Below are 14,514 nucleotides of genomic sequence, written 5' to 3' on the forward strand. Positions count from 1 at the left end.
TAAAATACCCATTATCCATAGCATTCAAGACTAAGATAATCACTTATAAATACTGCTTTGTATATCTCTTCATCACGTGGGTTGTTGTCTGGCTCATAAGGCGGCAGTTTACGCTGGTCGTGGCGATCTTTCCGCTTGTTGGTCTGAGGTTGCAACAGTATAGGGATTTTTAGCAAGAAAGACTTGGGTACTAGGAAGTTGAAATTCAGGATGGCGATCATAGCACCCCGGGATGTCTAGTGAGGTGGTTGGAGTCCTGGTGAAGGCGTAATGTAAGATTGGGTGGCAATTTTTATGTCTTAGGGCTACGGTATAGGGCTGTAGGGCTGGGCCGGAAAATATATACATTGAACTGCAGTTGCAAGTAAGCTACAGTAGTAAATCAGGCACGACATACAGATCGGACGGCAAAGTCATCCTAAAGGCGCCCGTTAATAGATATATCTTTAAGGTCGGTGGCTTGAAGTGGCTTCTGTTCTTTATGTGTACACGCTATATTCTAAAAATAGCAGAAACTCAATGAAAAACCTCAGTTGTGAACGCGCCATCTTGATGCGAATGCTGGATATCATAACAAATACAAACTCCTAAATATGTCGAAATCATGTACGCCACGCTAAGCCATGCCGGTAAGAACAATCGAAACCCCAAAGCGCCATTGAAGCCCAACCCACTCGTCTTACTCTCCCTTCTCAAGCCTCCCCGAAATGAAGCCAAGAGAATCAAAGCTTACTCCTCGTCGCTCATCGAGTCGTCGAACGCATCCGAGTCGACCTCTTCCTGGTCACTCCCACTTCCACCGAACATATCACTGTCAACATCGCTCTCGGCCCAAAAATCTGACTCGTCGTCCTTTGTCTGCTTTGAGGCAGCCTTGGTCGTACTCTCGTGGGTCGGCATCTCAAATCCTTCAGGGATATCCTTCTTGGACTCCTCCACACACTTTCGCACCATCTCTTTGTAGGACTCGGGGTTCTTGCGCAGGAGAACACTGGCATCGACGTTTGCAGGCGAAGATACTTCGGCATCATCAAGTAGAGAGAGAATCGAAATGAGAACGGACTCGACGCGTTGGGCCGGCGACCAGCGCTCGGAGGCGAGCTCCCCAGACATTTCGTCCTCGCCGGGAGAATGGAGAATGGAGATGCAGAGCTTGCCGTCGGTGTAGATGTTCGGGTGGTAAAGGGGGCGCTTGAAACGGAATTCTATACAACAGTGTCAGTCAATGACATTTGCGGAGTGTTTGAAGGAAAGAAACACATACCTGGTGGCGAGTAAGGGTAATTCGAAGGGAACTTCATGGACGCTTTGAAGTAGCCGCCGTAGAATAGGGAGTCCGGGTTCAGCACGATAAGCCCAATCTCCCAGTTAAAGAAATTGTCGTTGAGTAAGTCAATGTTGACCCAGGGCTCCTTCGAGAGTTCCTTGAACTCGTTCATCAGGATTCTTTCGGCCATGATAACGGTGGCGGTCGTGTAGGTGGATCGGCGGTTATGACGGTGGATGAAGAGTATATGGCTTGATGAGTGGCAGACCGGGGTCTAAATAGACGAGGGCGACAACTGCCGGAGGGATGTTGAGAAGAGATTGAAAGAAAGAAAAGTGTTGAGGTGAGTGAGAGAAAGAGGCAGGAAGCGAACAGGAGAGACAAAGGGAGGAGCGGGTTTCAGGAGAGTGCCTGTCGAATGAAACTGACGCCATTCAATTTTACAGAAGATCGTGGCGAAGATCCGATAGCGGAACCTTCCGGGGTGGCGACACACTGCTAAAAGTTGCTCTGAAGTGGGGATTCCTGCATCAAATCCCTTGTCAAGTGGTCTATATCGGTCTATCCAGCTTAACTACCCTCCGTCCACATGCTGGGCGATCCCTTCTCGACCACTGATACACAGAACAGCCTCTTGGGATATCTCAAAAGTGAGCTTGAACTTTGAAGTGAGTGTGTCACGCGCAGCTGAAGCGCTAAATGAATGCGCGGACTTGTTTGGCTAGACATCCTGCCAGTCATCCGAGCCTTCCAGCGTTATCAGACAGTAGCATTGGAGGATTCAAAGATATTGCAGGAGCGCGATGCTGAAATGACTAGGATACCTGGAGGATCCGGCCAGGCCCAAGCTCAGCCATCCCTTCCTATTCGGAGTGCTCGTATTGGACACTTCGCAATATAGCCATGCAAGCCATGGCGTAGTACAACCCGGGGGAGGGAACTGACTCACCGGGTGACCAGTGCCTTGCGCGATAACTTGCAGATAGTCGCGACTTGGAGTACTTTGCTATCAACGGGCACTGGATTTGGTCTAGAGAGAAGAACGGTGGGCGGTGACGGTCCACATGGCTGGAGTCAGAGTCTCCACTGGATGTCTTACTAACAAACTGCCGTCTCAGTCTCCTTCCGTCATCTCTGCCAGTTCTTCTTCCCTCACTTCATCTCTCCCGTTCCCTTCCTTTCACGCCTGCTTTGTCAATTGTTCGGCTGCTATTCTTTGCCTGCTCATTGTTGCTTGCCGCCGGAGCTAGAACCACGTATTTTACGCCGTTTCCTTATTTTGTACACCTGACTTGTCATGGTTTTACCTTTCGTTCCAAGTTGTACCACGATCTAGAGCCGAGGTGTTTGGAAAAGTCTGTCCTCGCCTCGTCTCGTCCGGACTGTGCCTGCCGGCCGGTTTTGAATAGAGGCGGGCTTCGCTGACAGCTTCCGCTTTCGCGACTTCTGTCGTCATCTGCGCCGTTGGATCATGATTCCGCAATGCGCCGGCCCCATCTGGGCTGTAGATGACCTTTCCCGCTGCTTTCAACGCAGGTACGCTTGTCGGCTTCTTTTCCGCAGCTCTCCTGCTAACAGCTCCGAAGATATCTACAGGAAATTTTACCGCTTGCCGCATGCGCCCTCTCGCTAGTACTCATTACCACCCGCGTTGCGTATCATTACATATTTTCACGGAAGAGCTTCGCCTACAAGCTTGTACCGAGCGACGATGTCGGAGATGCACCGGATACAAGAGGGGTTGAGGAGGATCTAGAGGATGAATCGGATCCGATGCTCTCCAAAGCCGCGAGGCTTGAGCTGCCCCATTTTGAGCTGGATCGGCCCCGCGGGGAGATTGCTTTTGTTGCCTTGGAAGCAGTAGCGCTCGTTGGACAAGTCGTCGTCTTCGTACTGGCTTTGAAATCGGACGCCTGGGGTCGCGATGGTCGTCTTCCGGCGGCTGCTCGGCTAGCATCCTGGAGTTACCTGCTCTTCCTGGTGCTGGTCCGCTTGCTCCTTTCTGTCCGTCAACTGCAGTCGTCCGCCAGACTCTGGAACCATACCGCTACGCTCTACGCTCTCCAATGGCTGTTCACCGTGGCGGTCTTCCGGTCTGCTGTCATCTATCCGATTTCCAGGCGCGCCATGACTTATTCGTCCATTGAATTTGCCTTGTCCAGTTTCCTCGTGTTGCTTTCGGTAACCACCCGCAGGGGGAACAAACCCGTCTTGGTTCCACACGAGGAGGGCTTAGAGCCGGCACGACACCCCGTTGCAAGCTTGCTCTCCCTTGCGACCTTCTCTTGGCTGGATCCACTCATTTTCAAGGGGTATAAGCAATCGCTGGAGCTGGAGGATGTTTGGAATCTGACTGCATCGCAAAAGGCCTCTACGGTCTTGGAAGACTTCCGCTGCAGACAGTACAAGGGACCCTTGGTAGTGAAGCTGTTACGTTACTTTGCCGGCACCATTCTGCTCCAGGGTGCTTGGACCATATTCTCGAACTTATTCACATACTTGCCCACTCTCCTTCTTAAAGCCATTTTGGAGTACGTTGAAGACCCGAGATCCACAACGCCAAATGCGGCATGGCTTTACGCCGTACTCTTGTTCGTCTCAGCCGCTACTCAGGGCGTGGCCGACGGACAGGCTCTTTGGATCGGTCGCCGAATGGGTGTAAAGCTCCGTGCCATTATTATCGGTGAGATCTACGCCAAGGCGCTGAGGCGAAAGGCGGGTCCCTCAATCGAGGCTGCCAAGAAAGAGGAGAAGATACCTGACAAAAAGAAGCGCATCCTCTCCTTTGGTCGTAAAAAGAAGAAGCCTGCAACCGACCCAGAGAACGACGACTCCAAGAAAGAGGTCAAAGAGGAAGCCGAGTCCTCGGCTAACATTGGAACCATCATCAACCTTATGGCTATTGACTCATTCAAAGTCAGTGAGGTTGGTGCATACTTGCATTTCCTCTGGGCTAGCGTGCCAGTGCAGATTGTCATCGCAGTCACCCTTTTGTATAGACTTCTAGGTTTCAGCTCGTTTGCTGGTATCATCATCATGGTCCTCATGCTCCCCATCAACTTGATCATCGCCAAGAAGTTTTCCAAGCTGCAGAAAGAGATCCTGAAAGGAACTGACGCTCGAATCCATTCGACGAATGAAATCCTCCAAAACATCCGCATTATCAAGTACTTTGCGTGGGAAGAACGATTCCAGGACATCGTCAACGAGAAACGACGCGCGGAGCTTCGCGCATTGCGCTTCCGGTACATGCTCTGGTCTACTGCTGCAACGGTTTGGTATGGAACACCGATTCTGATCACCTTCGCCTCGTTCTTCCTCTACACAGTGGTTGAGAAGAAGCGTCTGACACCATCCATTGCTTTCCCTGCGCTCTCGATGTTCTCACTGCTCCGTATTCCTCTGGACCAGTTGGCCGACATGGTGGCCCACGTTCAAGAGTCCAAGGTGTCACTGGACCGTGTTGACCAATACCTTAACGAGGACGAAACTGAAAAGTACACTCAGCTCGCGGACGAGGATTCTTTGGAGCCCAGGATTGCACTGGAGAAAGCTACTCTGTCCTGGGGAACCGGAAAGAAGACCGAGGGCGGTGACAAGGACGAGACTTTCCGTTTGATCAACGTCGACGTAGAGTTCCAGATTGGCAAACTGAACATTATCGCTGGTCAGACCGGCTCAGGCAAGACATCTCTGCTCTTGGCGCTGCTGGGAGAAATGAAGCTCTTGGAAGGAAGTGTCCATCTACCTGGTGGCACTGCCAACCGCGCCGAGCTGCCCGTTGATTCGCGTACTGGCCTCATTGAGAGTGTTGCCTACTGTGCTCAGGAGGCATGGCTTGTCAACGACACTATCAAGGAAAACATCACTTTCGCATCTCCGTTCGACGAACGCCGCTACACGGCGGTGATTAAGGCTTGTGCCTTGGAGCGTGATCTGGAAATTCTCGACGCGGGTGATGAGACGCTTGTTGGAGAGAAAGGTATCGGTCTGTCCGGTGGGCAAAAGCAGAGAATCTCTCTTGCTCGCGCCATCTATAGCAGAGCCCGCCATCTTCTTCTGGATGACTGCCTTAGCGCCGTTGACTCGCATACCGCAAAGCACATCTTCCGCGAAGCGCTGAGCGGTCCTCTTATGCTGAACCGCACGTGTATTCTTGTTACCCACAACATCGCCTTGACTGCTCCGTACGCCGACTTCATCGTTGCCATTGAGAATGGTAAGGTCACCTTTAAGGGCAGGCCTGATGAGCCGGGAGCATCCAAAGCGCTTGGCGAGGACCTTTCCAAGTCACGACCCGGCTCTCGGTCCAGCTCCTCTCCTCCTCGATCCCGTCGACCTTCCAACGCCGCCGAAGACTCTCATGAGCCGCCCGCCGCCAACGGCACCGCTAACGGTACGGCTAATGGAACACCTGGTAAACCCGTTGAAAAGACAGCAACATCCAAGAAGCTGCAAGAAACAAAGGCGGTCGGCAGTATCAAGTGGTCTACCATCAAGATGTATCTTCTTTCGATGGGACCCTGGTACTATTGGATTGTCGCTCTCATTGTGTTCACTCTTCAGCAACTCGGTTCTGTATCGACCAACATCTGGATCAGACAATGGGCAAACTCGTACAGCACCGATAAGGTCGATGTCGATAATGAAGGTACCTACGCCGCGATGGCCCAGTTCAAGTTCCCGTCGTTCAACGTCCTCGGTGTCCCACGCACATCTGGGTTGGCGCCGCAGATGGGTACCCAGGCTGTGGTCTCAGACAACGATGTGAATGTCACCTACTACCTCGGCGTTTACGCGCTACTAGGTGTCCTCTACATTACTATCTCGGCTACCAGAGAAGGTGTTCTTTTCTGGGGTTCACTTCACGCCTCGAACCGCATCCACAAGCGTCTGCTCAAGACGGTGATGCACGCCAAGTTCAAGTTCTTCGATTCAACGCCTCTGGGTCAACTTATGAACAGATTCTCCAAGGATGTCGAAGCCATTGACCAGGAAGTTGCGCCAGTTGCCATTGGTATGCTTCATAGTCTAGCATCCGTCGTTATGATTGTGATCCTTATCTCGATCATTACCCCTGGATTCTTGGTTGCTGCCGTGTTTATCACCATGATCTACTTTGCTCTGGGAGCAATCTACCTGAACGCATCTCGTGATATGAAGCGGCTGGAGTCTGTACAGCGCAGCCCTCTGTACCAGCAATTCGGCGAGACTCTCAACGGCATCGTCACCATCCGTGCTTATGGCGATGGCCCGAGATTCCTCGTCGACAACCACCAGCGTATCAACAACTACAACCGGCCTCACATCTACCTCTGGGCCGCCAACCGATGGCTCGCATTCCGGGTTGATATCACCGGAGCCTTGGTATCTTTCTTGACGGCGACTTTCATTCTGTCGAACATTGGAAGAATCGATGCCGGTGCTGCGGGTCTTTCTCTGACCTACGCCGTGACCTTCACTGAAAACGTTCTCTGGCTGGTGCGTCTGTACTCGGAAGTGCAGCAGAGTATGAACTCGGTCGAGCGTGTCAAGGAGTACCTGGAGGTCGAACAGGAGGCACCGCCGGTCATTGCCGACTCGCGGCCGCCTGCCAACTGGCCCAGCCAAGGATCGGTCCAGTTCAGCAGCTACTCCACCCGATACCGCCCTGATCTTGACCCGGTGCTGCGCGAAGTTTCATTCACCGTGCAGTCTGGGGAGAAGGTTGGAATCGTCGGTCGTACCGGTGCCGGAAAGAGTTCTCTCGCGCTTGCTCTATTCCGTGGTCTTGAAGCAGAGACTGGTCGAATCAACATTGACGGTGTCGACATTGGAACTATCGGGTTGAAGGATTTGCGAGAAGCGATTACCATTGTTCCTCAAGATCCGACGCTCTTCACTGGAACCATTAGGAGCAACCTAGATCCCTTTGGTCATTTTACCGATGAGCAGATCTTTACCGCTATTCGCCGGGTGCATCTTATCGGCTCCGGCACTTCTGGCACAGCAACCCCGGTCACGGCCAGCACCCTGACGCCCACTGAGCAAGTATTGGCCGCACCGTCAGAAACCAATACTGCTGCCAGTGGAATCCTCGACAACAAGAACATCTTCCACAACCTCGAGAGCCCAGTATCCGAGTCTGGATCTAACCTGTCTCAAGGGCAACGCCAGCTTCTATGCCTTGCCCGAGCCCTGCTCAAGAACCCCAAGGTGTTGATGATGGACGAAGCTACAGCGTCCATTGACTATACGACAGACGCCAAGATTCAGGAGACGCTCCGGGAGCTGCGTGACAACACGATCATCACGATTGCGCACCGCCTCCAGACCATTATCGACTACGACAAGGTCCTGGTCCTGGACCATGGCAAGGTCGTCGAGTTCGACCACCCCTGGACGCTAGTCAACAAGGAAGGGGGCGTCTTCCGCAGCATGTGCGAGAACAGCGGCAACCTGGAGACACTGCTGGACTTGGCCAAGAAGGCGTGGGAGCAGAAGCGTCTCGTGGACGACTCTTAGACTTGACTTCGTATACATGTGTGTCTACTACCACTGCGTTGGTATAATTATGCTATTGCTCTTGTTTCCTTGCCTCATCTGTACCTACCGTGGATTTGTTCAAAAGTTTGGTACATACACCTTGGGCATACATTACAGTCTCGGCGTTGGGCTGTACCTGCTACTTGAAGATAGTTAATTCATAGACCGTTCACTTATGTTAGAGGACATGTAGATTGAAGTAGCCATTGACTGGTCTCAGATGCTGGGGAATATGATGCAATCAATGTCCTGGTTTCGGAGTTACGGATGCCTCAGGCAGAAATTGGTCATGTGAGATTGGGATGAGAATCGAGGGGTAAATAAAACATGAGATTTCTTAGGATCTAAGATAAATAAGAATATAAGAGTTTAATAGCTAGATACAGGAGAATTTAAGCTATATTTATTTTTTTTTTTTTTTATATTTTATTTTTTAATTAGGCCGTGAGATCCGGCTAAAGTTAAAGGTTAATTTTTTTTTTATTTTTAAAGGTTAGTTAAAGTTATTTAACTAAGTTTACCGCGAAGATTTAAGGGATTTCCACCTTTTATTTAATATACCCCCTAGCGCTTAAAAAAACAAAAGCACTAATATTATATATTAAAAATAGCTTTAATTTTAATAAGGCTAAGTTAGTAAATAAATATCTTGTGGCGCGGGCTATTAAAAAGTTTAGTAAGGCTATTTATTAATTAATTTTTTATTTTTATTTAGTTAACTTTAATTTTTTTATTTTAATACTTTTTACAAAGCTAGTAATAGTAAATATTAACATGTTAAAGTTATATAATAAATATAAAATTATTTAAGTTAAGTAATTATATAGTTTAGGTGTTATTATAAAAAAGGTATAATTTAACCTTTAAATTAAATTTTATAGTGTTAAAAAGTTTTTTTTATTATATAAGGTTTTTTACTCCCTTGGTAATAGCAAGTAATTTAGTTTTAATAATAAAGGTGGTAATTATTTTTTACTTGCAAGTGTTTTAGTTAATTAAACTTTTAAATAGCTTTATAAGCTATTTATTAAAGCTATGTTAATTAAGATTATTACTAAAAAAAGTATTAAATACCATGGTAATAATTTTTTTAGTATTAGCTAAGTATTTAATTTCTAGGTCCTTTATAATAATAAAATACTAAATAATATATTTAGCTACCTTAATATAAGTTTTAATAAATTATATTATATATTAAGCAAGCTTGCTGGCTGCTTTAAAGGTGTTAGGGCATGTTATTATAATAAAATAAAAAAATAAGCTAATAAGTTATTAGTATAAAAAAATATCTTACTTTATAGGTGTATAATTTAAAAGCGCAGGTATTAGTTTTTTAGTAAGTAAAGGTATTTTTAATATTTTACTTAGTGCTATAAGGTTATATTTAGCCTGCAAATTATTAATATAAAAATCTTAAAGTAATTAAATTTTTTAATTATAATAATTATAAATAATTTTAATATTTAAAAACCACTTTACTTTACTAAGATTTTATAATTTATATATATACTTTATATATTTAATAAAGTTAGCAGCCTTTTTTTTGGCTTTAGCTAATCTCTTGCTTATAATAAGTATATTATTAATAAAATGTAAGACCGACAAGTCTCGAAGATCTTTACTGATGATGAAGATATTGACAAAGGAATCTGACTAATAAGAATGGAGTATTCTAAATCCCGTTAGATAATATTAAAAGAGTTACTTAAAGATCTTAAAAAAGGCTGGTCTTAAAACCACCTTTATAAACCTCCAAGCTACGCTTAAGCTATTCCTAATTAAAAAATAAATATAGGTTTAAATACTTTGCGCACGGGTCTTTACTCTAGCCTATACTTAAGGCCTACCCTAGCCTTGCCTAACTAGTGGCTAAAACCCTAAACACTAATAACCTAGTTAAGTTATATAGCCCAACGTGGTGGTAAGGTATGCCAAGCCTTGGCGGCCTAAGGCCAAAGCTTAGACACTAACTCTAAACTAATAGTGGATTAGCTTTAGTAATATTAAATAAAAAAATATTAGCCCTAATAATTTTTTCCTTCCTTAATTAAAGGGTCGTCCGCGACCCGCCGCTAAACTAAAAAAAGATAATAATAAAACGCCACTATTATTATTAATATTAACACTAAACACAACTTTATTATTGCTATTCTTAACTTTATTAAAGTGTTATTTAACATATTAAATTTAGTGTTTTATTCTTATTGTTTATAGCACTTTAAATAAAATATAATATTTATTTATAACCAAAAGGGGAAAGGCGGCACTTTAATAATACCTAGTATAAAAGCATAAATTATAGCATAGTTTATAGTTTTATAAACTCCTAAACTTATTAAACTTTTTATTAAATAAAAAGTTGCCCTTTTTTTATTATAGCTAAAAAAAAAGCCCTTTCGGGCGCTGCCCTGGCTTCCTAGTAAGTAAAAAAAAAGCGCCTGGCTATAATTATAGTAATTTAAAATACCCCTACCTTTACCTCTTACACTCCCACTATAGTATAGTTATAAAACCCCTTTAGTATAATATTTTTACTAACTTTAAAAGCCCTTGGCATCCCTAATCTCTTTTTTATGCTAGTCCCCCGTTGGTTTTAAGAACTTTAATTTTAATTAGTTTTTGGGCGGTAATAATAGCAACAAGTAGTATAACTTATATTTAATAGGCGCCTTTAAAATATACAGCAAGGTTATAAGTAATAATTTAGTAAGTTTTTTTTACTTTAATAACTACTAACTAGTGGCGCTCCGCCGGCGCTCCGCTAAATATACTAACTTTTAATTTATAATGGCTACCTTATTATTTAACTATAACTCCCACGCCTTTTAGCTTGCCTCCCCCCGCTCTGCCTAGCACTGTGCTAGCCTCTACCCTTGCTAACACCCTTATTATAGGTTTTATACTACTGCCCCCTTGGGCTTCTTCTCCTCCAGCCTCCGGCCTTTTTTTTTTTATAAGTACACCTTATTCTTAACTAGTTTACTAGTAAAATAGCTTTAGTATAAACATTAGCTAATAAAAAATAGGTTTACTTGCAGTGTGCAAAATATATTTAAACATATAAAAATAATAAGTTAATTAGCAGCCCTAATTACTATGTCCGTCCGGTTGTTAGGCGTAATTACTTTTATTATATTTATATTAAGGGCACTTGCCTCCCCCTACCATTTTATATAAAGAAAGACGTTGCCTTTTTATAATATATAAATCTTGCTAACTATAACAAATGCCTTTGTTACCAAGACGTGTTTACTTACTAGGTTAAACTAGTAATAAAGGCTTATAAGAAGAAAATAAGCCCTAAGGTCCATGTAATAAAGGTTTTGGCTTTAGTTATCTAAGAGCTTGTTTAGTCCTTTTGGCTTGCTGCCAAATAGCCCCCGGCCTATTTTAATAATAGCTAGAATAGCTACTAGTCCGCTAATATCTTTTTTCTAAAGGACGGGCCCGTCACGCCTTCTCCTTTAAAAAATACTAAATAAAAAAAAAAGGCGTTTGTAAAGGCCCCTGCTCCTACTCCTAATGCCAAATAGTAGTTTTTTATTACAGCCCTTGCCGCCTAGCTAGTTATTATTTTTTTTTTTTTTTAAAAAAATAAGAAATCTTTTTTTTTTTTAATATTTTAACTTTAACATAAACATAGTCCTTTATTCTAAATTATAATTTAGAATAAGTTTTAATACCAAGCCGGCGGCGTTTTAGCTATAGTTTGTTAAACCTTAAAACCCTATAAAAAAATAAAAAAGGTAATTACTTTACTTATAGCTTTGGGTATAATCTTAAAACCTTATAAAATAAAAAATCTCGCACCCCTTTTTAAAGCCATAGGTAACTAGTGGTAATTAAGTGGCGGTTTAATAATTTTTTAATAATGCTAGCGGTCTATTAAACCTTAAAACCTAGTAAAAAAAAAAAGAAAGGTATCTAATTTAGCAAGGTTATTATTTTTTTTTTTTAAACTAGCGGCGGACCGGTGTTATTATAGCTAATTTTTTATAATTTACCAGGGCTTCCTGTGCATGCTTAAGATTAAAAAGCAGTTCCTATAAGTTTTTATAGCTAGGCTAGCCCTTCCACTTAACAAGGAATTTATTATGTTTGTAAATTTGTTATTCTCCAAGAATAGCCTTAACTTTCTATTTTTTTTTTTTATTAACTAACTTTATGGTTAGTAGTTACTCCTTTTCCCCCTTAGGCTTATCTTGCTGTATAAATAGCTTTAAAAAAAGACATGAAATACTAGATAAATTTTTAACTAATTATACATACTAGTAAGCCGGAGCTAATACACCTGCTTTTTAATAATAAATTTAATTTTAAAGGGTTTATTGTACTTTAGGTCAAGTTTTTTACTTAAATATATTAATTTAATATTTTTTAAAAATACTAAAATATTATCTTTAACCTTAAATTTTACTAGATAATATTTTTAATTATGGTAGAGCGCCTGCTTTTTTTATACCTTATTTATATAATTTTGCAAATTCTTGCAAAGCCATTTTAAATAGCGTAAGCGCTTTTTAATAAAGAAATAAAATATTAATTCCCCCAGGTTTTTAAGCCCAGGAATTACTAGTTTTTATTTATAACTTACTATAAGCGGAGCGTAGCCGGTTAAGTTATTTTTTAAGTTATTATAGGCAAAGCGTGCCAGTGGTAAATATAACACCTAATTATTTTACTAATAGTTATAGTACACGCGTAAATACGCTTTAAGCGTCTGGTTCTAGCGCTTAGTTTAACTGTTTAATTAAGAATAGTATACTATACTAAGTTGTTGCTTAATACGCAGCGCTTAATAAAAGGCCATTTAATACTTTAAAGTAAAAAGCAAACCTTAATTTATTACTATGCTCCAGGGCAACCCCGTATTATATATAATTTTTTTAATAAATAGGTTAGCCAACTTCTCCGCAGTAATCTTATTAATAGTAAAAAAATATTTTACTTTTTTACTAAACTAATTCATAACCATTAAAATCGTGTTATAAACGCGCCCTTTATACTTTAATAAAGGTAGGCTAATAATAAAGTTTATAAAAATATCTCTTCACGGTGTATCTAGCACTAAAAAAAATATTAAACTTCCCTAAGGTAGCTGCCTTGGAACCTTGGACCTCTAGCATAAGGAATATTTTTTAATATACGCACGCGTATTCTTGTTAAGCTCTTCCTACTAAAACTTATAGGTAAGTAATTTAATAATCCTTTTATGGTTAAAGTGGCTTATATAAGGATTATTATAATACTATTTTATAATCTTATGTTGTAACGCGGGCACGGGAGGTATATAAATAATACCTTTATAAAGGAGAAGTCCTTTTTCCTTGCGCTATTTAGTAATAAAAAAGGCCTGCCCTAAATTAACAGGGATTACACTTTTAAGCTACTATTATAATTAGCTAGTAAGAGTGTTTTTTTGTTAGGCTGTAATTAGTTATTACTGGAGGGTATTTATAACTAGTCTAGTAGTTTTTTTTTTACTTACTACCTTTATAATAAATATTTTAAGGCTTAAAAATTTTAGATACTTACAAGCCCGACCGCGCGGAGGAATAACTAGGTCTTTTAATATTATTTTAGCAGCGGTTTATTAAAAAAATAAACTTAACTTTTTTTATAAAGTAAAAAGCATCCTAACTTGGTGCTTCTTGTTTTTTATTATATAATCTAATTATTATAATAGTGTATTTACTGGATTATACTTGCCTGGCTTATACTTTATTTTAAAGTTATAAGCCGCAAGTAATTCCGCCTATTATGCCTGCCTTTAATTTAAGACCTTTATTATAAAAAAATAGCGCAGGTTATTATAATTACACTATACACGTATAGAATATAAAAAGCCCTTAAAGTAGTAACGCCACTTCTTAAAGCACTTAACTACCACAAGTAGTTTTTAATTATAGACCTTATAACAAAGCTTTAGTTTATGTAACTAATAAAAATAAAAGGCCATGGGGCGCTATTAGTCCTGTTTTTTTTTACTAGGTAATTTTTTTTACTTTAGCTATGTAATAATCTTAGTAATAGCAAACCCTAATATATTAGTAATAACAAGAATCTTTTTTTTAAAATTAAAATGCTGTAGTACCAGGGGCCTGGTAAAGTTTAACTTAATTTTTTTAAACGCGTTTTTTGTGTTGGTAGGAAATAAAAAAGGCTTGCTTTTATATCCCTTTACTATCCCTACCAAGAGCTAGGTTATTAAACACGTTACTTTAGCATAACTAAAAATAAAGCATTAAAAATAGTTTACAAAGCCTAAAAAAACCTGTAACTTATAAAATAATATTAGTTTTAGCTAATTAGTGACGGTCTAGCTACAGTCTGGATTAATAAATATTTCTTTTTATTTAATAATAAAGCCTAAAAACTTTACCTTTTTTTTATAAAAACTGCATTTTAATAATTTTGCATATAAATTATGCCTTTCTAACTAATTAAGGACTTTTTAAACATGGTGCACATGTTCCTCTTTTGTTTCTAAAAAAATAAGAATATTATTAAGGTAAATAATGCAAAATTTGTTAAGAATCCCGCTTATAGCTATATTTATATAGGATTAAAATATAGCTAGCGCATTTATTAAGCCAAAGGGCATAACTATATACTTATAGTAACTATAATAGGTCCGGAATGCCGTCTTCCATTTATCTCCCCTTTTAATCTATATTTAATAATACGTGTCACGCAAATCTAGCTTAATAAAATATCTTGTA

The 14,514-nt window shown here is 41.2% G+C and overlaps 2 protein-coding genes across 2 annotated transcripts; one reads left to right on the plus strand and one right to left on the minus strand.

The window, feature by feature from the left end:
• Positions 1-729: 729 nt before the first annotated feature.
• Positions 730-1,457, minus strand: DSM5745_08386 (putative ubiquitin conjugating enzyme (UbcC); the record flags this gene model as incomplete). The annotated part of the gene is made up of 2 exons (XM_026750402.1): positions 730-1,205; positions 1,265-1,457. 2 exons carry the CDS (start codon positions 1,455-1,457, stop codon positions 730-732), a joined length of 669 nt encoding a protein of 222 aa, XP_026601406.1.
• A 1,281-nt stretch (positions 1,458-2,738) lies between these two features.
• Positions 2,739-7,771, plus strand: DSM5745_08387 (putative ABC bile acid transporter; the record flags this gene model as incomplete). The annotated part of the gene is made up of 2 exons (XM_026750403.1): positions 2,739-2,803; positions 2,854-7,771. The coding sequence occupies 2 exons, from the start codon at positions 2,739-2,741 to the stop codon at positions 7,769-7,771; spliced, it is 4,983 nt and encodes a 1,660-aa protein (XP_026601407.1).
• Between the last annotated feature and the right edge of the window lie 6,743 nt (positions 7,772-14,514).

This window comes from Aspergillus mulundensis (assembly GCF_003369625.1).
Source record: "Aspergillus mulundensis strain DSM 5745 chromosome Unknown scaffold_9, whole genome shotgun sequence".
Taxonomy (NCBI): domain Eukaryota; kingdom Fungi; phylum Ascomycota; class Eurotiomycetes; order Eurotiales; family Aspergillaceae; genus Aspergillus; species Aspergillus mulundensis.